Below are 25,613 nucleotides of genomic sequence, written 5' to 3'. Positions count from 1 at the left end.
AGCATAAATCAGCCTGTTTTCACAGAATAGAATTTAGCTGTTTAGTTTGACAGAGAAGAGTTGAAGACATAGTTTACAGAGCTTACGCTGAATACTAAATGTGGCATCTGAAAATTAAAGTATATATTCTAATTCATAAAAGATACTCCTTGAGAAAAAATTGAGGTTTTTACTCTGTATATAAGCATATTGTATTGTCAAGCAAAAATATTCCCTTTGTTTATTCACTATTATCACAGCTCTTTCTCACCTTGCCCAAGTGTACAATTTTTTATACTGTTCATGCTTTGTGCTTTCAAGGGGGGAAAAGTGTCAAGAAGTCCCAGCTACGAGCTCTACCTTCTGATGGGAAAGGTGAGTAGATCCAAGAAGCAAGTTTGAGTGCTGTTCAGACATACTACCAAAGGTGGCTGTTTTTCCCAGCTTATATTGAAAAAGAATTATATAATAATAATTAATAATAATAATAATAATAATAATAATAATAATAATAATAATTTATTAGATTTGTATGCCGCCCCTCTCCGAAGACTTGGGGTGGCTCACAACAACGATAAAAAACAATATTACAATGGCACAAATGTAATATTAAAAAAAACTAAAAACCCTATCATAATTAAAAACCAAACAGCACATACATACCAAACATAAATTATAATAAGCCTGGGGGAAAGGTGTCTCAAATCCCCCATGCCTGGCGGTATAGGTGGGTCTTAAGTAGTTTACGGAAGACAAGGAGGGTGGGAGCAGTTCTACTCTCCGGGGGGAGTTGATTCCAGAGGGCCGGGGCCGCCACAGAGAAGGCTCTTCCCCTGGGGCCCGCCAGATGACATTGTTTAGTTGACAGGACCCGGAGAAGGCCAACTCTGTGGGACCTTATCAGCCGCTGGGATTCGTGCGGTAGCAGGCGGTTCCGGAGGTACTCTGGTCCAATGCCATGTAGGGCTTTAAAGGTCATGACCAACACTTTGAATTGTGACCGGAAACTGATCGGCAGCCAATGCAGGCCACGGAGTGTTGTAGATACACACAACAGAGGACATTTTATCCTAAAACCATTATTCAATTCCTGGATGATTCCAGGAAAACCTATCAACTGCTACTTGTATAAAAGCCAGTAGATCTGTAATTTCTTTTCTCTTCCAATGCTATAACGCAGCTGCCATTGGCGCTTTGTTTACTGCACTTTGACTTCATCATTATTGAAGGATGTTTGTGCCACTGCTATAAAAAAAAAGAGAGTGGTTTTTTTTTCTTTCCCAGAAAGATGTACAGTATCACTCCTATTTAGACTCTTTTTTCTCCCTGTGAAGGCATAACTGTATAGGTAGCTGGAGAAATGGCAGACAAACAACAGACCAGGAATGCAGGAATTGTAATGGTAGAGCAGATGCTACCATCAGAAAGGGAGATAAGGATTAGAGTTTGTTTGTTTCTCTCTCTCTCTCTCTCTCTCCCTCCCTCCCTCTCTCTTTCACTCACTCACACACACACACAGGAGTGGGCAGCAGGAAGGATGGGGTGGAACGCAGTTCCACCGGTGGAAATGAAGATGCGTGCGCAGCTCCAGCTGATCGGCAGCTGTCACTTCCTGGATTACTGGTCTCAGCTCAGTTCTCCTTTTTTTCCCTGTGTCTGTGCTCCTTGCTTTTTTCCTCTTTCCTTCCTACTGCCTCGGAGAAGCTTCCATCTCTCCTGCTTGGCTCCCCTCCAGCCTTACGCGGCCACCTCCCACCTGAGGTGCAAGCATTTATGCTTCTGGCAGCACCTGTTCACATAGCTACCCAGCCTGAGGTGTGGTGGGAGGTGACCCACGAAGGAGAGCATGGGAAATGAGAAGCAAATTGTCACCCCAGCGAGCGACACTGGTAAGTTTGTAAGTTGAGAACTTAACAGTTCACTTGAACGATGATAATCATTCAAGCCACTCCCCCCTGGTCACATGGCCAGCAAGCCACTCCTACCCAGTCACATGACCATTAAACCACACCCACAGTGTGGCAGTAAAATTTTTGGCACACACCCCTGTCCTAAATACCACTGCACTGCAAAACTGACTCCAAATCATTTACAAAATACAATATACCCTGTTTCCCAGAAAATTAGCTCTCCCCTGAAAAATCTGATGAAAGTTGACATTTTTCATTGGATTCAACATGATTCTCCTATCACTGCAGGGTTGAATGATCCTGTGCAGGCTATTATTGCAGGATAAAGCATGCCTAGTGGGTTTCTGAACTGTTTGTTTCTTTTAATCTGTCCATGTGGCCTATTTTTCAGGTGGAGGGCAACGCAGGAAGAGTAGCACTGAATCAGTATCCAGAACACTGTTGGTAGTGAGCAGTCAAGCCAGAGGGAAAGACAGGTTGACAGGCAGAGCCAGAAGGTAAGAGAGTAACTTTAAAAAAGATTTCACACGCGTCCTCTTTTAAAGGAATCAATTATCCATTTCAGAATGGTATTTCAGTTGCAAATATTTTCATGCATGTATTTTACATTTTAAATGTTCAGCTTTGTAAATGTACAACTCACTTGCTTAGAGCGGTATAATATTTTTTTTCCTAAATATCCATGCAACTTCCTTCACCATGGAAGCAGTTCGTCATGACCTGGATGGATGGGTGGGTGGATTTCCCAATTTAGCCTACAGATCTGAAATTTCCTGTAGTCTCCCATCCAAGTACTAAGCAGATTTGATACCAAATACCAAAGGCCGGATAGACTATGTGCATACTTCCTAAAAAAGCTCTCCACAGCCATAGCAGAACCGCTAAGCATAATCATTGAAATATCCTTCAGGACCAGTTCCCTACTACCTATGATCACTAACCACATCCCCATCTTCAAAAAAGGATGTCCCGGTCTAGTAGAAAACTACAGACCCATCTCTCTATGCTGCGTCACATGCAAAATCATGGAATCAATTATAAACCAATCCATTACCCTCCATCTAGAAACTAACAACCTTCTCTCTAACAAAAAAATTGGTTTCAGAAAAAAATTATCCTGTAACTTGCAACTCATACACTGCAAAAACATATTGACTACACATCTCAATCAATAGATGCAATTTACATAGATTTCTGTAAAGCCTTCAACTCAATGGTTCACAAAAAACTACTGAAATCCAATGACATCTCTGGACCCCTACATGCAGTAATGGGCAGCCAAAATTTTTACTGCCACACTGTGATTTATTTTGTGGGTGACTTGATCGTCATGTGACTGGGTAGGAGAGGCTTGCTGGCCATGTGACCAGGTGGCAATAGCTTGGCTGATCATCATCATGCAAGTGAACTGTTAAGTCCTCAACTTACAACCTCCCCAGTGTCGCTATCTATGGTGACAATTTGCTTCACGTTTCCTGTGTTCTCCTTCCTGGGTCGCCCCCAGCCTCAGGCTGGGTAGCTGGGTGAATGGGTGCCAATCAGCTGTTGAGAAAAGAAAGGGTAGGAAATGCCCCCCCTGCATCTCCTGCCAGTTGTGGAGGTGCAGGGGGCCCTGCCGCTTTCCGAGGAGGAGGAGGAGGATGGTTTTCTGCCGGCGTGTTTCAACCACCCGTAAGTCCAGGAACACACACACCACACGATAAAAGGAAAACCAAAAGTTTTTATAAACAGAAAATCAGAAACAGCTCCCTTTTTAAATGTCAAAGGGATTTTCTGGTACCCACAAGGCACAGGTGAAATGCAATCTAATTGCTCACCCAATAACTGGGAAATTGAGTCCAATTCTAAAGTCCAGAGAGTCCACACACACAATCCTGAACAGCAAAAAACCACGATCTTGATGAAACAATGAATCAGATAAACTACCATGAGGCTAACACACCAGGCTGCACTTTTATCTGTAGCATTAATTACACCAGCCCCACCCAACCACAGGTGGCCTCATTTTCTCTTGTAATAATCCTTCAGTTGTTGTCTCATATGCATCACTCGATGCATGTGTGGATGTGTCATTAATTCTTCTTCAGAATCCAGGGATGATACAGATGTTTGATCTCCTCCTGGGCTGTCTGCCAAACTCTCCTCTTCCCTGTCACTCATGCTTCCTTGGTCAGAGGAGACAGATTCTACTGGAAGCAAAACAGGCCTGCGGCATGTGGATGTCTCCCCCACATCCACCTCCACATTGCTTGGGGCAGGAGCTGGGCCAGAGCTAACCTCAACAGATGGGAGGGGGGATGGTCACCTGGAGCTGGGCACACAGCTTCATTTCCGCTGGTGGAACGGCGTTCCACCCCCTCCTGCCTTCTGCCCACCCAGCCTACATGACTGGATAAGTATGTTCCTATCAAACAGACAACAAATGATCAAAACAGGAAGTGCCCTGTCCAATCCTGTACCTGTTAACAGCGGTGTACCCCAAGGCAGTGTACTAGGACCAACACTCTTCATACCCGATATAAATGACCTTTGCGATCACATTACAAGCAACTGCATTCTCTTCGCCAATGATGTGAAACTCTTCAACACCATCAATAACACTGCTGCACTCCTAAAAGACCTTGACTTTGTATCAGAATTGTTAAACATCTGGCAACTCAAAACCTCAACCAACAAATGCTCTGTCCTACATATTGGCAAAAAAAATCAGAACACCAAATACAAGCTGAGTAGACAAGACATTGCACACATTACCCCCCTCTGTAAAAACCTCTGGGATACTGATATCAAATCACCTAAGTGCCAAAGCCCACTGCAACAACATCGCCAAAAAGGCTTCAAGTTAATCTAATCTTACGTAGCTTCTTCTCTGGTAATATCACATTACTAACCAGAGCATAAAAAACTTTTGCCAGACCAATCTTTGAGTACAGCTCATCTGTCTGGAACCCACACTACATTTTGGACATAAATACATTAGAAAGTGTCCAGAGATACTTTACCAGAAGACTAGAGGAGTCTTCCACTCCTCTACTCGCAACAAAATATCTTACGCAACCAGACTTGAAATCCTAGGCTTAGAAAGCTTAGAACACCAGCGTGCCTACCATCCCTGTCCTAATGTTTCTCTCTTATTAGTACTCATCTCATGTATACAAACAGCATTATATCTATGTATACTACCAATACATACTTTTATGTAAATAAATACATAAAATAAATACTTTTTAATAAGAATAAAGTTTTGAGTTACTTAATGCATTTCTAATTGTTTTTCACATTGCCCCTATAAGAAGACCAATGAATGCTAAAAATCTATAAAAATTGAATAAAAACATGTCCAGGTAAATTACTTTGCTATTCCTGAAAAAGTATTTGGTATCAAATCTGCTTAGTTATTTAAATATAGTTAAAGTTAGATTAAAAATTAATTTTCATAAATAAAAAATAAGTTAAATTAATGATTCCCAAATACAAATTTTAATTTTGAAACGATTAGAAAATCCAGATGGATATCTATCTGATCATATTTACTACAACTAAAGTACAATACTGCAAATTTATATTTTGTGAACTTCAGAGATCCTTTAGAAAAACTGAACCCTCAAATTGAACATTTTTCCAGTTTTTAAGTGTTGGATTGATTAAACTACGTAAGTGATTAGGTGTTGGAGTAGTTTTAACTTTATTTTATCCATTCCTCCTTTAAAACATTACTCTTTTTGTTGAAAACTATAATATTGCCTTTTAATTTGTATGAAACTTACAAATTACTCTCAAGGCATATATTACTTCATTTTCTTTGCTTTTATTTTACTGCCTGGAGCCTTCTTAGATTAAACTGCACACAATCTTTATATAAAGAACTAGTAGGCATGACAGAAAGCAATGCCTTTCTTTGTTTAATTGCATTCATAAACAAAATATTGAAATGGAGTGGGGGCATTTTATTATTGCCTATTTATTTAGAGATATCCTGGCCTGGTAAAGCATGCAGTTGTAGCTGCTTTGATTGCCAGAAAGAGTTTAGTCTCACCATAAATAAAGAATTAATTTTTCTCAACTACTTTATATAGGGAAATCTAATATCTTATATCTAAGTTTGGCTGGAACAGATTGTCCACAAATAGAAATAATTCCTGACTCAAAGGCTGAAGATTTAAAGCTAGCAGGAGATTACTGTCTAGGCAGCAATTGATTTTGAATCTGTCCAAGAAGAGTAATAAGCTATGAGTGATTGCTATATGGTTAAGGACAGTTCCTCTTCAACATGTAAATTCTCCAGGGCACATACCATTGATCACCCCATTTAGAATATCCATCTAGATCTGAATTAATAGGAGTCCTGCAGAATTATAGCATTTCTCTTTAGAAAAGGAAGCTGCAGGGGTGGCCGCGGCATTGGCCTCTGCTTTTTTAAATGACCAGTTTATAAGAAGCCACCTTCACATAAAAACTACCACTTATAATTTCTGTTAGTTGCTCTTAAGTTCATTTACCATGTAGGTTAAACATAGAAACATAGAAGATTGACGTCAGAAAAAGACCTCATGGTCCATCTAGTCTGCCCTTATACTATTTCCTGTATTATATCTTAGGATGGATATATGTTTATCCCAGGCATGTTTAAATTCAGCTACTGTGGATTTGCCAACCACGTCTGCTGGAAGTTTGTTCCAAGCATCTACTACTCTTTCAGTAAAATAATATTTTGTCACGTTGCTTCTGATCTTTCCCCCAACTAACCTCAGATTGTGCCCCCTTGTTCTTGTGTTCAATTCCTATTAAAGATACTTCCCTCCTGAACCTTATTTCACCCTTTAACATATTTAAATGTTTTGATCATGTCTCCCCTTTTCCTTCTGTCTTGCAGACTATACAAACTGAGTTCATTAAGTCTTTCCTGATAAGTTTTATGCTTAAGACCTTCCACCATTTTTGTAACCTGTATTTGGAGCCGTTCAATTTTATCAATAAAAAATGAATGGGTCCAAAGATGGGCTACAAAAATTAACGACCCGGTCCATAAAATTAGGTGACAATCTCAGTTTCAGTACTGCTGCTATTTATTTGGACCAAACAATTAACACATGACATCTTAGTTTGTGGAAATAAACTTGTCAATTTTTCCTAGTTTGCTGCAATTCCCATGTGAGCTATTGCTCCAAGTTCCAAATTACTGCTACAATGATTATAATATACTCAGAGGTGACCAATAAGTGGGAGATTGTTTTTGTTACATTAAACACTTTTAACAAAGCATTTTTAAAATCAATTTCATTGCAACGGAGGAATTTTCAGTGGGTTGCACAGCTGGAATCCTATTTGAAAATTCTCCCCCCCCTTATTCCAAACAGTGCTTCTGTTTATATTAAGGGAGTATAAATGCTAATAATCCTCAGTTGCAGCTAGCTAACATTGGTATTTAAATTATTATAAAAATAGCTCTGCACGTGCCCCCCCCCCCAAGGAGTGGAAGAAAAGCCAGCTGCTGACCATGCAAGAAAATAGGAAAGTTAGCTAGCTAGAATCTAATTGTTCTGTAACAGCTTAATCTAGTTAATAATTGGAGGATGAGCTTTATCAACTGAGTAAACAAAAAATATGCTTTTCAATGTAGCATACTGAATGATGAACAACAAGAAAAAAACATGTTAAAGGGTTAAATAAGGTTCAGGAGGGAAGTGTTTTTAATAGGAAAGTGAATAAAGGACAAGGGGACACAATCTGAAGTTAGTTGGGGGAAAGATCAAAAGCAACATGAGAAAATATTATTTTACTGAAAGAGTAGTAGATCCTTGGAACAAACTTCCAGCAGACGTGGTTGGTAAATCCACAGTAACTGAATTTAAACATGCCTGGGATAAACATATATCCATCCTAAGATAAAATACAGAAAATAGTATAAGGGCAGACTAGATGAACCATGAGGTCTTTTTCTGACGTCAGTCTTCTATGTTTCTATGTTTCTAAGCAGACAAGTTTCTGTCTTCCGGAAATTGGCTTGTCACCAAAGATCGGCATCTTTTAAAAGAGCAAAATTGAGATTAGGGCTACTATCCTAACACATTTATCTGGGAATACGTTTTAATAGACTGTTATCTGAATATACTTGAGCAGTAATGTAAATATAATTTAGAAACCAAATTCAATGGATTAGAAGATCCTTACTTGGGATATTATCTTTGCATATTCTAAAAGATCATCCTTTCTGAAATGAACAAACTATTCTATATATAAAGGCTGATGGTCAGCTTAGTATAACTCTACCCAGGTGATAATATATTTGTCTTCAAGTGAATTTGGGTACAGAGAAGGTAATATGACACACCAACTATGTCTACTACCTTTAGTTGGCATCTTCTATGTCAATGTTTCCCAGCCTTGGCAACTTGAAGATATTTGGACTTCAACTCACAGAATTCCCCAGCCAGCGAATGCTGGCTGGAGGGTTCTGGGAGTTGAAGTCCAGATATCTTCAAGTTGCCACGGTTGGGAAACACTGTTCTATGTGATAATGCCTAAAAACAATGCTAAACTGCAGTGGTGCCCAACCTGCAGCCTGTGACACAGTGCTAGGCCATAGCCAGTTTGCAACTGGACTGCAGAGGTTTGTTGGCGAGCACATGAACATTTGTGAAAATGCAAAACCATTTCCTCTACCCCACTTCAACCTGCCACTGCCTCTGCTGGTCCATGGAGCCAGAAAGGTTTGAGACTGTTGCTATACAGTAAGCCCTCACCTATCGCTGGTGTTACGTTCCAGACCTGGCCGCAATAGGTGAAATCCGCGATGGGGAATTTATCGACTGATAGTACTTATTTAAGTATTTATATTGTTATTGTTTGGTAAGTTTTCATTGTTTTAAGTGTTTATAAACACTTCCCACACAGTATTTATTTTAGATACAGTATTTAAATACAGTATTTACAATTTTAGATATATATTTTTTTAAAAAACCTGCCGATCGAGTTCCACGGGCTGTTTAAATCTGCCGATCGACTTCCTCAGAAACCCACGAACCAGCGAAGATCCGCGAATGATTTTTCTCATTAATATTTCTTGAAAACCCGCGATGAAGTGAAGCCGCAGTAGGTGAAGCGCGATATAGCGAGGGACTACTGTACTGTATTTGATCTAGGATACAGAATCTTTAAAAATTGTGTAGCATTGCTGTTATAATTCCTTAAATTCTTTGCCTCGAGGAAATTTTTAGAAAGCAAAAATTTAAAAGATGAAGCTGCATACCAGGAATATCTTGATCTGTCAAATTTCGTCCAGGTCTGTCTTATAAATTAGAGGATAGAATATGGCCCATCCAAACAACACCTCTTCTGCCCCGTTGAATGAATGCAGTCTATAAAGTGAATTTCACAGTAGGACTTCATACTATTTTGTACTACTTTGTTCTACTTTAAATCGAGCAAATTTTAAATTAAACTTTATCTACAATGGACATAATTTTCATCCAGACAGCTTTTCTGGAAGCAGTGACTCTTCTATTATTGGGGAAACCTGCAAAGTCATAGAATCATTCATAAACCAATCCATTACTGTCCACATAGATACCAACAACCTACTCTCTAACCAACAATTTGGTTTCAGAAAAAAATTATCCCGTAACCTGCAACTCCTACACTGCAAAAACATATGGACTACACATCTTGGTCAGGGTAGAGCAATAGACACAAATTACATAGACTTCTGTAAAGCCTTTGGCTCAGTGGTACATGACAAACCTCTTCTGAAACGCAAATACTACGGCATCCCAGGTTCCCTTCATGATTGGATAAGTGATTGTCAAACAGACAACAAGTGGTTAAAATAGGGAGTGCCCTATCAAATCCTGCATCTGTCAACAGTGGTGTCCCTCAAGGCAGCGTTCTACAACCAACACTATTCATACTTTACATAAACAACCTCTGTGATCATATTACAAGCAACTGCGTCCTCTTTGCTCATGAGGTTAAATTATTTAATACCATTGACAATGCTGCTACCCTTCAAAAAGACCTTGGCCATGTATCAGAATGATCAAACAACTGGCAACTTCAAATCTCAACCAATAAATGCTCTCTCTTACACATCGGCAAAAAGAATCAGAACACAAAGTACAAACTTGGAGGACACAACCTTATAGATGACCCTCACTCTGTCAAGGACCTTGGAGTACTCATATCATACCAGATCTCCCTGCTTTTGTCATAACAATGAAAGCAGCATTGTGCCACTGTGATGCAAACTCTGCTCTGTTTGTGTGCATCGCATCACAACACAATATATATTTATTTCAATGTATAAACTGCCCAACTCTAATGGCCTCAAACATAGAAAAAGAGCAGGGCTCCAGTCACCCTGTTTCAACGTTACTTTAGTTACCTTCTGCAGATACCACTGAGGAAAGGGAAACTTTGGATTTAACAGACACTTACTTCTCCTGTTCTGCTAAATTGAGGTTTATGCTTTCCTGGTTTGTTGTTATCTTATACCATTTAAGTGGAAGCATAGTTGACTATTACATAACACTTACATAACTACATAATCATACATAGCAATTATTGACGGTTATCTGTCAGGACAGGAAGTGTGAATTCAGTTGCCAATTTTGTCTCGTTATACATTGACACATGTGTAATAGAAAATATTCTGAATCACATTCCTCTTCTTCAGCTTCTTCAGACTGGGTTGCAAAAATCTGAACTACCCCCAGATGGCAACAAAGAGAAACAGAACAGTCTAACTCCACGCTGCCACCCTGTGATCCAGGTTTTTGCAACCCATCAAGCATAATCTTAATGCATAAGATGAATGGAACTGGAAAAAACTAAATTCTATACAGTATAGAATTTGAAGCCAGCTTAAGGTTAACGAATACAGATGATCTTCTGGAATATAGAGGTCTTTAAATTCCATTTTAGAACTTTAAAGGAGGATTTAGTTGGTCTGAGTCTGCAAATTCTTATAGCTGCTTCCCCTCTGTTGCGATACTCCAAGGAAAGGAAGGGGAGATAGGTGTTCACCCAGTTCCTGCATCTTTTGTTGCTGTTTGCCTTGTAGATGGGGAGGTTTTTTTTACTTTATTCCTCTCCTTCTTTTGGCCTGGGCTCTGGAATTTGTGTAGTTCCAGGACAGTTGGCTTTTCTACACTCCCTTCATAGGCACCCTTCATTCTGTCCATAAGCCTTGTTTGTAAGCATTGTTTAGCATATACAGTATATCTATTTCACTTCCCTTCATTCTAGCAATGTGCAGCCATGGTTACACCTATTAGAAAAGGCACTTAGGTGCAAAACTGTTGGCATGCTAGCCTTTCACTAGTAGTAGGATTTTCAGTACAACTGTGGAGGTTCCATCTCTGACATTTTATCAATAGCTCTGAAATTTCTAAATTTCAAAGACAAATTCCAATTACACTTGGCCAATAAAGAATTCTACTCTATTCTATACACAAATGCATGCTATGTTCTAGAAATATGGAAGGAGCATATTCCTCCTTTCCTTTCCTTCCTTTCCTTTCCTTTCCTCTCCTCTCCTCTCCTCTCCTCTCCTTTCCTTTCCTTTCCCTTCCCTATGAGAGGAATTGTATTACTCCAGAAATTGCAGTCCCTTAGGCAACCCAACTGACTGAATGATGGTGTTTGCACTTCCCTATTGATCAGATGTTGAGAGAATATTGATTGGCACATAGTGTTCCTTGCTTGTTCTCCGCTTTCTAAGAACTGCAGCGAGGAAGACAACCAAACAGGACAATTTTAGGAAGAAGAAGGGCCCTTATGTTTAAGTCTTCATTTATTCTTTTTCTGTATGCTTTTAGACAGAGGTGGGCTGCTAAGGTGGAGCGGTGACGTGTGCTCACCCCTGTGGCTCTGAGTGCTAGTGGAGTCCAGCACAGTTATGCTACTGCACTTGGGCAGGTAGGGAAATTGCACATGGACAGGCAGGGGCACCCCATGTAACCACGCTGAAACACGGGGTGCCCCTGCGTCTCTGTGCACGATTTTGCTACCTGCCCAGGTGCAGTGTTGTGGTTAGCTCTGGCCCAGCTCCTGCCCCAAGGAATGTGGAGGTGGATGTGGGGGAGACATCCACATGCCGCAGGCCTGTTTTTCTCCCAGTAGAATCTGCTGACGAAGTCTCCTCTGACCAAGGAAGCATGAGTGACAAGGAAGAGGGCAGTTGGGCAGACAGCCCAGGAGGAGATCAATCATCTGTATCATCCCTGGATTCTGAACAAGAGTTAATGACACATCCACGCATGTGTAGAGTGATGCATAGGAGACAACAACTGAAGGATTATTACAAGAGAAAATGAGGCCACCTGTGGTTGGGTGGGACTGCTGTAATTAGTGCTACAGATAAAAGTGCAGCCTGGTGTTTTAGCCTCATGGCAGTTTATCTGATTCATTGTTTCATCTAGATCGTGGTTTTTGCTGTTCAGGATTGTGTGTGTGGACTCTCTGGATTTTAGAATTGGACTCAATTTCCCAGTTATTGGGTGAGCACTTGGACTGCATTTAATCTGTGCCTTGTGTGTACCAGAAAATCCCTTTGACATTTAAAAAGGGAGCTGTTTCTGTTTTTCTGTTTATAAAAACTTTTGGGTTTTCCTTTTATCGTGTGGGGTGTGTCTTCCTGGACTAATTACCCTGTAATTACGGGCAGTTGAGACACGCAGGCAGGACATGCAGTAGTGTAATTGCACTGGACTCCGCTAGCACTCAGAGCCACGGGGGCAAGCACACATCACCGCTCCACCTTAGCATCCCACCTCTGCTTTAGATTATAGTATAAAGGTTTTTATTTTGAGTAGCAGGTATCATTACTCTCTTTGAATGGGGGAGCTTAGAGTGATTAATTTTTCTTTTTGTGGGTCCATAAATCATCCGGCTTTTTAAGACGTAGCTCACTGGAAGAACACACGCAATGATGAAAGTGCCCCATCCAGACTTTAATTGCAAAATAATGACTCACTAGCAGTATGAGGTGAGATGGGTTTAAGAACAGTTTTAGCACCTTTTCTGCTGTTTGAATGAATGCAGTCTAAGGTGGATTTCACAGTAGGACTCTGCAGGACTTTGAAGCAAAGACAAAAAGATGCCTTGGATCATGCAGGGTGATTCACATGATACGGACTGAAAATCCTTCAAATAGTTAATTTCCCACCCCACCCCCATTATTGTTCATCTGGCTTCTGTACAATCTCAGGGAAAAAAATTATTTTGTTTCAGCTGGATTTGTTTCATTTTCTGAAAACAATGTTTCTCTAAAGCTTAGGGTACAAAGACAGAGTGCACAGGAGGGTAGGATATAGTTATCTTGTCAACAAATGGTAACTAGATGCTCCAGACCAGTGGTTTTCAACCTTTCTAAAGCTGTGACCCTTTAATACACTTCCTCATGAAGTGGTGGCCCCCCAACCGTAAGTCTAGTGCCAATTCTCCCAACAGACCTTTAAGCTGATTGGCAGGAAGGTCAGAGGGACACCCCTATTGTAAATGCCTGATTGGTTGGATTGTAAAAATGTTCCAAGGCACCAGAATAGAAGCTTTAATTCCTAACACCATGGGAAATTTGTCTTTTCTCAGGGTCTTAGGCGACCCCTGTGAAACAGTCATTCGACCCCCCCCCCAAGGGGTCCTAACTCCCAGGTTGAGAACCACTGCTCTAGATGATGTTTGCTCAGACTTATATATGTATATATATATGTATGTATGTATGTATGTATGTATGTTTGTTTGTTTGTTTGTTTATTTATTTATTTATTTATTTATTTATTTATTTATTTATTTATTATTTAGATTTGTATGCCGCCCCTCTCCGAAGACTCGGGGCGGCTCACAGCAGAGAAAAACAAATCATAAATAATCTGAATACATTTAAAACATTTAAGATTTAAAAAGAAAACCCCATATAATACATACACACTCACAAGCATACCATACACAATTTAAACATGCCCAGGGGGAGATGTCTTAGTTCCCCCATGCCTGACGGCAAAGGTGGGTTTTAAGGAGTTTACGGAAGGCAGGTAGAGTAGGGGCAGTTCTAATCTCTGGGGGGAGTTGGTTCCAGAGAGCCGGTGCCACCACAGAGAAGGCTCTTCCCCTGGGGCCCGCCAACCGACACTGTTTAGTTGACGGGACCCAGAGAAGGCCCACTCTGTGGGACCTAATCGGTCGCTGGGATTCGTGCGGCAGGAGGCGGTCTCGGAGGTATTCTGGTCCGATGCCATGAAGGGCTTTAAAGGTCATAACCAACACTTTGAATTGTGACCGGAAATTGATTCAATTTTTAATCCATGCACAATAGAATAGAACTTTTTATTGGCCAAGTGTGGTTGGATACACAAGGAATTTGTCTTGATGCATATGCTCTCAGGTTTTACCTAATTAAAATTAATTAGGGTTTACCTAATTAAATACTATAGCTAAATAGGAGCTGTTCAGAGTCACTTTGCAGAGTAAGATGGGTGGCATATAATTTTAATAATTTAAAAAATAAAATTGTCATTATTCTCCTAGAAGAGTGATCTACCCCAGTGTTTCTCTCCTGTTATTTTGACTTCCTTATTAATCATGGGTTAGATAAAGCGAAGGCAAGGTAGAACTTTATGTAGATGAGTGGATAACTACTGACCAAGTAAAGAGAGTCAACTTGTGAGGTTTCAGCTATGCTACAATGAACATTTTTTTTCACTTAGGGACAGTCCAGTTAAGCTAAGCAAAACCTTCCAATAAAGACCAGAATTTGTATTTGACTTTGTGAAAACTGAACAGGGTCCCCTATTTTATTTTACTCTTTTACAGGTGGGATTTTAAGGAAGGTGATGAAATGCCCTTTCTAAAAGATGAACTTGATTATCTGGTGAGTTAATGAAATATTTTCCCAGACAATATAATACTTGAACTGTATTCATAATTGAGTTAGGGTATGGTTTGTTTTGAGTCATATTGCATTGAATAAACTGGAGTAGCTGGATTCATACAAAACGTAATTAAACCAACATGTTATGAACCCAAGATACTTAGTGCAGTTTGACTCCATCAAAGAAAACTTATTTTAAAGGTTATCTAGGCAAAATTCAGGATAAAGACAGTTGCTGGAGCTATGAAGTTTTTGTCAATAACATTGCAGTATTTTTTGGACTCTAAGATGCACCAGTGTATAAGACGCACCAAGATTTCAAAGAGATAAGTAAGATAAAAAGTTTTTGTCCTCCCCAGCCTCCCAAACCCTCTGCACCTCCTGGTTTCTGCAAAAATAGACCTGTTTTTTGCCCGTTTTCCCGCAAAACACAGAGGTGTTTTTGCCTTCCCCCAGCTCCCAGGCGCTCTCTGCAGGCTTCCCAGATTCTCTGCCCACTCCATTTTTTGAATGCTCATTTTTTGCAAAAATGAAACATGGGGGCAGGGCTTCAGGAGGCTAAAAATGGCTGTATTTGGTTTCTATTGACATTTCCACCTTTTGGGGGGGAAGGGAGGGAGGTGTGTCTTATACTCTGAAAAATATGGTAGCAATCATAAGGGTACTTGGTCCTGGTCTTAATCACTAAGGTATGAAGCATTACATTTCAATTTAAATTATTAAAAAATTGTTGAAACATTCATGCAGCAAAGGCATAATTTGTGAAAGTATCAGCATTCCTCCTTTTCTCTCCTTTTTGTTTGAACAGTCCATAATAGCTTGTTCACATATAATGCTAAACTATAAGTCTTGGTCTCTTGTCTGGGTTCATATATTTTATTGACACAATCACAATTGTTTCTTTATCCCAATATTTTTGTGGAAATATATTTCATAGGTGGTACAATACAGCACAGAGGTTTTGGCATAAAGTTGGCATATAAATGGAATGAATAAATAATGAAATGAGTGAAAACAGAACACTGGGAAATGTCAGGACTGGTATGGAAATAGATCAGTCAAAAATGTGTCTGGTAAAATATGTTCGTCTTCTATAACATCTTTTAGATGATAATAAAATGTTAGTAAAAATATATAAAGCACATATTACACATGATTAAAAATGGATAAAGTCATACATATTGTATCAATCTTAATAGCCCCAGTAAAAGTGGAAAGTCCTCAGGGAATTGCACAGTTTGGAAGCAATACAGCAGAAGATTGCTCTCTCTGAATCTGAAAAAGAGATCTCAAAAACTAAGACATCTTTAAGATTCCCGCTAACCTTAACATCTGGACTTTAATGTATCAAGGCAATGATTTAGGCAGTTAGGTTTTAAACACTTTATTGTTTTAAGAATAAAAAGAACTTATAAAATAGGGCCTGGAAAGCAGGATAGATAAATATGTGAAACATTGGTTCTGAATTCATATATTAGTTAGCAGTTAGTTGCCTTTTGCAAAAAATTAAAATTTCTGGGTTTTCTTCAAGGATAGCTCCATGTGGAGTACAATGCAGCAAATAAGACATTAAAGCATCGGAAACCATTGCCATCTTTGTCATTGAGGAGGTGATGACAAATTGCTGCTCCAGATACTTGACCCTAGATCAGAAAAAGTGGCTGATGTAAAGCAAATAATATTCTCACTCTTTTCAAATAACTTGAGGACATCTGTTGTAACTGGTGAAGTCATGGGACACCAGTGTCTACTCTGCCATAGTGCTATGGAATAGCGCCAGTAATTGCAGCTGATGTGAAGACATGATTAAACCATATTAGTTAATTCTGCATAAGTATTTTGAGGTAAGTTGCTATGATCACTGTTCTTCTCCACATGTTATTACTATTATTATTATTATTTATTAAATTTGTATGCCGCCCCTCTCCGCAGACTCGGGGCGGCTCACAGCAGCAATAGAAAACAATGTACAATACAAATCTAATATTACAAAGTTAAAAACCCATAATTTAAAAAACATGCACACAAACATACCATACATAAACTATATAGGCCTGGGGAAGATATCTCAGTTCCCCCATGCCTGACGGCAGAGGTGGGTTTTAAGAAGTTTACAAAAGGCAAGGAGGGTGGGGGCAATCCTAATCTCTGGGGGGAGTTGGTTCCAGGGGGTCGGGGCCGCCACAAAGAAGGCTCTTCCCCCGGGTCCCGCCAGACGACATTGTTTAGTCGACGGGACCGAGAGAAGGCCAACTCTGTGGGACCTGACTGGTCGCTGGGATTCGTGTGGCAGAAGGCGGTCCCAGAGATATTCTGGTCCGATGCCATGAAGGGCTTTATAGGTCATAACCAACACTTTGAATTGTGACCGGAAACTGATCGGCAACCAATGCATTGGGGAACAGCAATTTCATTGTCTTAAATCTGTGACTTGTTTTCAACTAACATTTGGCCTCTGGATACATGGGCATACCTAGGGAAGCCCATGATTGCTCTCGCAGCTGCATTCTGCATGATCTGAATGTATTGTTCACCATCGAGTTCCCATCTTAAGATGGGAAACTATATTTATTTTAATATTAGATTTGTTTTCGCTGGAATATTGTTTTTATTATTGTTGTGAGCTGCCCCGAGTCTTCGGAGAGGGGCGCCATACAAATCTAATAAATTGAATTGAATTGAATTGAATCATTTTTATTTCTAAATAAATTTTAAAAATAAAATTTCCAAATAAATTACATTGGGGAACAGCAATTTCATTGTCTTAAATCTGTGACTTGTTTTCAACTAACATTTGGCCTCTGGATCCCAAAATAACCACAGTTTTTGTCTATAGCGTCAACATTTTAAGCTATAGGATACCCTCAAAAGTCATACAAATTGTGCATATAAAGGAAAGTAAAGTAAAAACTTACCAAATATACTGTTTATAAAGAATAATTTTATTCATACAAAAGCTATAATAGTGACTGCAAGCTAAATTGTGTTCATACAAATAGTTGTTTTTTAATCAAACGGTAATTATACATATTAGGGTAAAATTTTTACTTATAGCTTTTTCTGAAGTGTTTAACCTGTGGACATTCTCGCTTGATGTTCCAACAATAGTCATCCATCATATGTACATCCCATCTACCTTGATACTGTGCCTCTATGACCTTCAAATCTTGGTGGAGTTGTTCACCCTGTTCATCACTGACTGCACCAAGATTTTCTGGGAAGTTAGCAAGATGGCTATGTAAAAAATGCAATTTGATGCTCATGTTGCCTAATTAACTATATTATATATATAAGGTGTTCTGCCAGCGTGTCTCAACTGCCTGTAATTACAGAGTACCTAATTAGTCCAGGAAGACACACACCACACGATAAAAGGAAAACCCAAAAGTTTTTATAAACAGAAAAACAGAATCAGCTCCCTTTTTAAATGTCAAAGGGATTTTCTGGTACACACAAGGCACAGGTTAAATGCAGTCCAATTACTCACCCAATAACTGGGAAATTGAGTCCAATTCTAAACTCCAGAGAGTCCACACACACAATCCTGCAAAAACAGCAAAAATCACGATCTTGACGAAACAATGAATCAGATAAACTGCCATGAGGCTAAAACACCAGGCTGCACTTTTATCTGTAGCACTAATTACAGCAGCCCCACCCAACCATAGGTGGCCTCATTTTCTCTTGTAATAATCCTTCAGTTGTTGTCTTTTATTAATCACTCTACGCATGCGTGGATGTGTCATTAATTCTTGTTCAGAATCCAGGGATGATACAAATGACTGATCTCCTCCTGGGCTGTCTGCCAAACTCCCCTCTTCCCTGTCACTCATGCTTCCTTGGTCAGAGGAGACAGATTCTACTGGAAGCAAAACAGGCCTGCACCTCCACATTCCTTGGGGCAGGAGCTGGGCCAGAGCTAACCACAACAATAAGGTGTAGAGAAAAACCTGACGTGGTAAAAGAAAACTAACTACAGTTTTGAAACCAGCATGCCTAATTAACTATAAAAAATGCTCAAAAATTAAACTCAACAGAAATTGTGTTACAAATTGTTCCCCAATGTTATTTAGCACACTGTGTTGGAGAATAAGGAGATTCAATATGATAATGATCATCATTTGCACTTTGATGTAAGGGAATTTTAGTGCTCTACTTGAGTTTTTCACATCAGTAATAAAAGCGAACTTCACTTCTGGTAGATCATTTCAGCTGACACCAATAGTTTTGAGAAGGTTCAGTAAATAGCACAAAAAGACTTAATTCAAATTATTTTTTTTTCTCCTGTGATTTTAGAGATCAATTAACGTGGAAGAACAAAAGGATCCAACCCTGGTTGGTGAAGCAAAGAAAGAGCACCTACCCAGTCTAGAGAATTGTATAAAGCTAAAAGAACCTAATGTTCCCGTGCCACAGACCAAAAGAAGCGAAATGGATACAGCTTCAAGGGAAGCCCAAAGCCCGAATGAAAAAACCAGACAGGGTCTTATCCAGGATGCCAGTAGAGATGAGACTGAGGTAACTCTCAAACTCAATAAGGCAATATCCAGCCACGATTTGTCTCCTAAGACTAACTATAAGAATAGCTGTCAGGAAGTTTCCAGAGTGAAGGCTTCTAGGGATGCAATTCGAGAAATCCATGAAAATCCCTTCTATAAAAACACATGTTCCGAAAGGCACCCTGAGGAGAATTCTGCTGACAATTTTAACAAGCTGCCAGATGTGATGGAAGCAGGTAGCATAGGCCAGGAGTTTTCAATAATGAGACTAAGAGGGGAAATCCATATTAGAAGCCTGGAGAAGCAGGTAGCTCTTGGGACAGAAAAGAATAATTCCCTTGAACATGGGGAGGAAAACAAGACTTCCATTGGAGAAATTCAAAGGAAAATGAATGAATGTGCATCAGAAGGAACAAAAATGTGCAACTTGAAACAAGAAAACCTTGAGTCATGCAATAAGGAAGCACATAACTAATCTAAGGATGATTTAAGCGCCTAGCAAGCTGAAGTTTAGCATATGGCATTTTGTTCATTTATATAGATATCATTAGTGTATACTATCTTAAGGCTCAGGAAAGGCAACCTACTGACACCTAAAAGATATGGGGTACAGCCCCCCACAATGTTCTTTCCAAAGCCCTATTGATATGAATTATCAAAATGCAAGGTCTGAGTAAATATGTCTATTGTAAGAACACCGAGATTTGAGGGATGAGGAAGTATGCTATTAGTTTAAAATGAGGTGATATGGCTTACAGATTCAAAATACTAAAGAATATGCCAAGTTTGATGAAGGCCATGTCTACAAGAAGGCAGCAACAATGATGAAGACGTAGAGATCAAAACTTAGGAGGAATGTTTGAAAAAGATGTACATGCTTATCCTAGAGAACATATCAAGACGTGATAAGACAATTACTTCAAGTTATGGAAGTCTGGGAGACAAGTTATGGAAGTCTGCAGACTACTGGGCAAATATTAGGAAGATCTTCCTGATGGAAGTGGAAATGAAAATTTCAAGAGATTTTTCAGCAAAGTTTGGCTGCCTTTCTGTCAGAGTTCTTGTTAAATACTTTTTGCTTTGGTGAAGATTGCATTAGTTGATTTTTTTAGTTTTCCTTCAAACTTGGGATTGTTTAAATAAATGATTTTTTTAAAAAAAGCTTTTATATTTGGCCTATTCTGCTTATTTGCAGAAGGAAACTATTCCATGAAAAAGAATCAGATGTGACAATCAAAAGAAAAATGCTTTCCTTTAATTTGTTTTAAACCTAGATTAAATTACCCGTATTTCCCTAAAAATATGACCCTGTTTTACATTTCTTTGAAGCCTGAAATAAGCACTTGGCCTTATTGCCATGCACTCAAAAGCCTGATTGGGCTTATTATCAGGGGATATTTTATTTTGGAGAAAAGAAGGCAATATTTTGTTGACCACTCAGAAATCACTTAGTATTTTATTATTAGAATTTTAGATAGAATGTCTAGCTTATTTTTTATTTTACATGTTTCCACATAAGATGGCCATTTCTCTTCAAACTGAGATCCATCAGTAGAGTTCTTGCATAAGATTTCATATGCATAACTATTAAAAGTGGTTTGTTTTTAAAGTAGAAAAATGTAATGCTTTCATTCTTGAGCCTAATTCATTAGTTTAATTTTTTTCAGAAAATTATGAAGTCTAGTAAGTTGCCTAGCTGGCATGTTGTACCCCTGGGCTCATAAAGCTAAGGCCTCTACTTCATTTCCTAGAGGACTAAATGCACATTTGCTTAACTTTCAGTTCTTCCACCCACAAGAGGTCATACCAAATTTTGTTTAAAAATCTCAAGAGTCTCCATATAAAATGCTCACTTCTACTTATTTATTTATTTAAATGTTTAAACTACCCTGTAGACAAAACAACTCAAAAGAGGTCTTTTAAGAAATAAAATATATACAATAAAGTGAAATAAAATGGAAAAAAAATAGAGAAAAAGAGTATATGTTTTGGAGTCAAACATTTTTGTGTAGCCTTAGAAAAATCTCAAATTCAACAGAAATTCATATATTTGTAAAAACAAGGGACAGATACAAGCTGAAATTCACAGATTAATAAGAAGTAACCAAGAAAAAAAATGAAACTGATAGATTTGCTTATATCTAGTTAAGTTTTTTCTATTGATTTTGTATCAGTAGGTACCATAACCGTGATAACATCAACATAATGATGAGATGTGATTATATACTGTATCTGTGTCATAGGATCTGATACAAATTCAAAAGTTGGAGCATATGGGGGATAATATCATGATATATGTGTAATCATTTGCTTCCATCAGAGGTGGGTTCCTCCCAGTTTGGATTGGACTGGTAGCAACTTCATGACGACATCACAGAACTTGTTCTGTCGGTGCTGGTCCATGGATGCCACCATCTTTTTTTGTTTTTGTTTTTTCTGATTCCCCCCAAAAATATTTCCCCCCCAAGAAAAAACGATGCTGAAGCACCTAAACATTAATTTTGATTTAGGGCTTGGAAAACATTCTTGGCAGAGAGTAACAATGAAAGAGCTTGCAAGCTGGTAAGACCTTCAAAAATCATTAGCACCTGGTTAGGGCTGGAAAAAACTTACTCAGAGCAAGTTAAAGTAATGAAAACAAAAACCCTGCAAAGACTTAGAGCTTGGAAAACATTCTGGAAAACAGCGCTGGGAAGATCGTTAGCAGCTAGCTAGGGCTGGAAAAAAAGCTACATTCAGAGTATAAGATGCACCCTAATTATCAGTCTTTTTAGGGAGGAAAAAGGTGCATCTTATACACCGAAAAATATGGTATACGCTGCTTCACAGTGCTTTACAGCTCTCTCTAAGTGGTTTACAGAGTCAGCATATTCCCCCAACAATCTGAGTCCTCATTTTACCAACCTCACAAGGCTTAGAAATGGAGATGAGCACTGCCCCCTAGAGTTGGGAACAACCAACATGCGTGTGAAGGGAACCTTTATTTTTACCTTTAACTTTAAGGAATCTCTGCTTCTCCTGGGGCATTGGGTGAATTCCTTGCTCAGAAACACATAATGTCACTATCTTCAGTTTTTCCACCAGCATTTTTCTCCCAGAAATAATATCCCCGTCGTTCTCCTCATCTTCTGCTTCAGATTGACAAAAAATATGCTTTTATCCAAAATGGAAACCTAGAATCTTTTTCAAGAACTTCAAAGGACTGCTGAGAATTTATAAAGAGGGGGGGAAAACCATTTTGCCATTCATTTTTCTCAAAATGATTACCGTAACGTCAAGAACCAGCCAAAACAGCTGGGGAAATATCCAAATACCCTGGAATTGACTCCAGCCCTCTTTCCTGGTGGAAGTAAGAACAAGACAGCCAAAGCCTTGTGCAGAATTGATGTAAGGATAAATGTACAAGATCAGCTTTACTATAATGGGAAAACATAAAAGGGTATCATGATTGAGCAACACAAATTATTTGTATCAATAAATACCAGAAATTAGAAACATAGACATAGAAGACTGACAGCAGAAAAAGACCTCATGGTCCATCTAGTCTGCCCTTATAATATTTCCTGTATTTTATCTTACAATGGATATATGTTTATCCCAGGCATGTTTAAATTCAGTTACTGTGGATTTACCAACCACGTCTGCTGGAAGTTTGTTCCAAGGATCTACTACTCTTTCAGTGAAATAGTGTTTTCTCATGTTGCTTTTGATCTTTCCCCCAACTAACTTCAGATTGTGTCCCCTTGTTCTTGTGTTCACTTTCCTGTTAAAAACACTTCCCTCCTGAACCCTATTTAACCCTTTAACATATTTAAATGTTTCGATCATGTCCCCCCTTTTCCTTCTGTCTTCCAGACTATACAGATTGAGTTCATTAAGTCTTTCCTGACACGTTTTATGCTTGTTGTTTTGCCTCTTCCCAATGAGCTTCCATTTTAATTTTGGAGAATTTAGCTGGAGAAACAAGTGTGATCTGATTTGACCAAAGAATGTTAGAAAATGACTGAATAATTCAAAGAAAAAACCTTCTGAAACAAGAAACACAACTCCAACTGTGCTTCTCCAAATGTTCTACTGATTTTTCATCATAGTTAGTTGGAAATTTATACACACAAAAAAAAAAACCCCTCCCAAAGACATGATTGTTAAATTTTGTATTGATTTCTATTAACAAATGCTGGTTTTGGCCCATCTGGCATTTCATCTAGCTTTGCTTTGTGATTACTGAGCATTAAACTTCTGTCAGCAAGATGCGAGCTCTTACATTTGAAGCATAAATACTGCCAAGTGCTAATTCAGCAATTCTGAAAAGGCAATGTGCGGTATTCTGAAGAGAAATCCATTTTCCTACCGTCTCTCCGTTTCTGGTATTCTGCCAAACAGCTCTTGTGCACACATAAACAGCAAAGCAGAGACAGTTGATCTTCCCTCCTTATATAAAAAAAGCTTAGAAGCTGCTGGTAACTTTACAGCTTGAAATAAATAATTATTCTCGGGAATGCAATTTCCAAGTTAATACCTTCTTGAAGTACATTTGCACAGTTGTAGCATAATGTTCTAAATAACTATGTTCTGTAACTCTCGTGTTCCAGCTGTGCAAATGTAAGAACAGAGAACAAGAAAAATCTGGCCATTTATAACAGGCACATCCAACCCACGGACTACATGCTATATGCGGCCCTGGACTGCTAATAATGCAGCCCCACAAGATCATAAACTTTTAACATTATTAGGTGATTTATATACATTGATTATATACACTGCTCAAAAAAATAAAAGGAACACTCAAAGAACATATCCTAGATTTGAATGAATGAAATATTCTCATTGAAAACTTTGTTTTGTACAAAGTTGAATGTGCACAACAGCATGTGGAATTGATTGTCAATCAGTGTTGCTTCCTAAGTGGGCAGTTTGATTTCACAGAAGTTTGATTTACTTGGAGTTTTATTGGGTTGTTTAAGTTTCCCCTTTATTTTTGGGGCAGTGTATTCCATATGCAGCCCAGGACAATTTCTCTTCACTCAGTGCAGTTCAGGCAAGCCAAAAGGTTGGATACCCATGATTTATAAGTTCTTTTACAAGTACAGTGATACCACGTCTTACAAACTTAATTGGTTCCGGGACGAGGTTTGTAAGGTGAAAACTTTGTAAGATGAAACAATGTTTCCCATAGGAATTAATGGAAAAGTGATAAATGCGTGCAAGCCCAAAACTCACCCCTTTTGCCAGCCGAAGCACCCGTTTTTGCGCTGCTGGGATTCCTCTGAGGCTCCCCTCCATGGGAAACACCATCTCCGGACTTCTGTGTTTTTGCAATGCTGCAATTTCGCTGGGGCTCCCCTCATTGGGAAACCCCACCTCTGGACTTCCGTTGTCAGCAAAGCGCCTGTTTTTGCGCTGCTGGGATTCCCTTGCAGCATTGCGAAAACACAGAAGTCCAGAGATGGTGTTTCCCATGGAGGGGAGCCTCAGGGGAATCCCAGCAGCACAAAAATGGGCGCTTCGCTGGTAACAGAAGTCTGGAGGTGGGGCATCCCAGTGGCGGCAGCTTGGTTTTGTAAGGTGAAAATAGTTTGGAGGAAGACGCAAAAAGATCTTAAACCCTGGGTTTGTATCTCGAAAAGTTTGTATGACGAAGGGTTTGTAAGATGAGGTATCACTGTATATTTATAAGCATTTTAAGTTCTTCCAACGATCATATATGGTGGTGAGGGGGTGGGGAGAAAGTCAAGAAACTTAGGGTAATGAGAGCAAAGAACAATATTGACTCAACACTGATTCGCAGACAATTACATTCATAGAACAACTGGCAATACAACCACTTGGAGGTTCTGATTCTTAAAGGCTGTTTTGGATTTAAAGGCTGCATTTTCTGTGTGTAGGACAGTGATGGAGAACCTATGGCATGGGTGCCACAGGTGGCATGTGGAGCCATATCTGATGGCACACAAGCTGTTGTCCTAGCTCAGCTCCAATGTGCAAATGTGTGCTAGCCAACTGATTTTTGGCTTGCACAGAGGCTCTTGGATTGCATTTTTTGCTTCCAGAGAGCCTCTGGGGAGATGGGAGAGGGTGTTTTTACCCTCTCCTGGCTCCAGGGAAGACCTTGGAGCCTGGGGAGGGCAAAACATGAACCTATTGGGCTTGCCACAAGTTGGGAAACAGGCCATTTCCAGCCTACAGAGGGCCTCCAGGGGTGTGGGAAGCTGTTTTTGCCCTCCCCAGGCGTTGAATTATGGATGTGGGCACTCGCGCATGCACAATAGCATGCATGCACGCTATTTCGGCACTTGAGGAAAGTGGTCACTGGACTAGAAGATAGAATATAGGGTGATCTACTTGCAGAACAGATGTCAA

The 25,613-nt window shown here is 39.3% G+C and overlaps 1 protein-coding gene across 1 annotated transcript in view; it reads left to right on the top strand.

Moving 5' to 3' along the window:
* CCDC9B (coiled-coil domain containing 9B) overlaps positions 1 to 19,728 on the top strand; it is a 73,291-nt gene extending 53,563 nt beyond the window's left edge. Inside the window, exons 9-13 of the mRNA XM_070740470.1 lie at positions 301 to 354; positions 2,281 to 2,386; positions 14,697 to 14,754; positions 18,828 to 18,887; positions 19,051 to 19,728. Of these exons, the coding sequence (XP_070596571.1) occupies positions 301 to 354; positions 2,281 to 2,386; positions 14,697 to 14,754; positions 18,828 to 18,887; positions 19,051 to 19,728 (956 nt within the window). The remainder of the gene's footprint in view (positions 1 to 300; positions 355 to 2,280; positions 2,387 to 14,696; positions 14,755 to 18,827; positions 18,888 to 19,050) is intronic.
* The last annotated feature ends 5,885 nt before the right edge of the window (positions 19,729 to 25,613 follow it).

Source organism: Erythrolamprus reginae, chromosome 1, assembly GCF_031021105.1.
Source record: "Erythrolamprus reginae isolate rEryReg1 chromosome 1, rEryReg1.hap1, whole genome shotgun sequence".
Lineage (NCBI taxonomy): Eukaryota > Metazoa > Chordata > Lepidosauria > Squamata > Dipsadidae > Erythrolamprus > Erythrolamprus reginae.
Note: the sequence above shows the minus strand (reverse complement) of the source record. Positions and strands in the feature narration are given on the sequence as shown.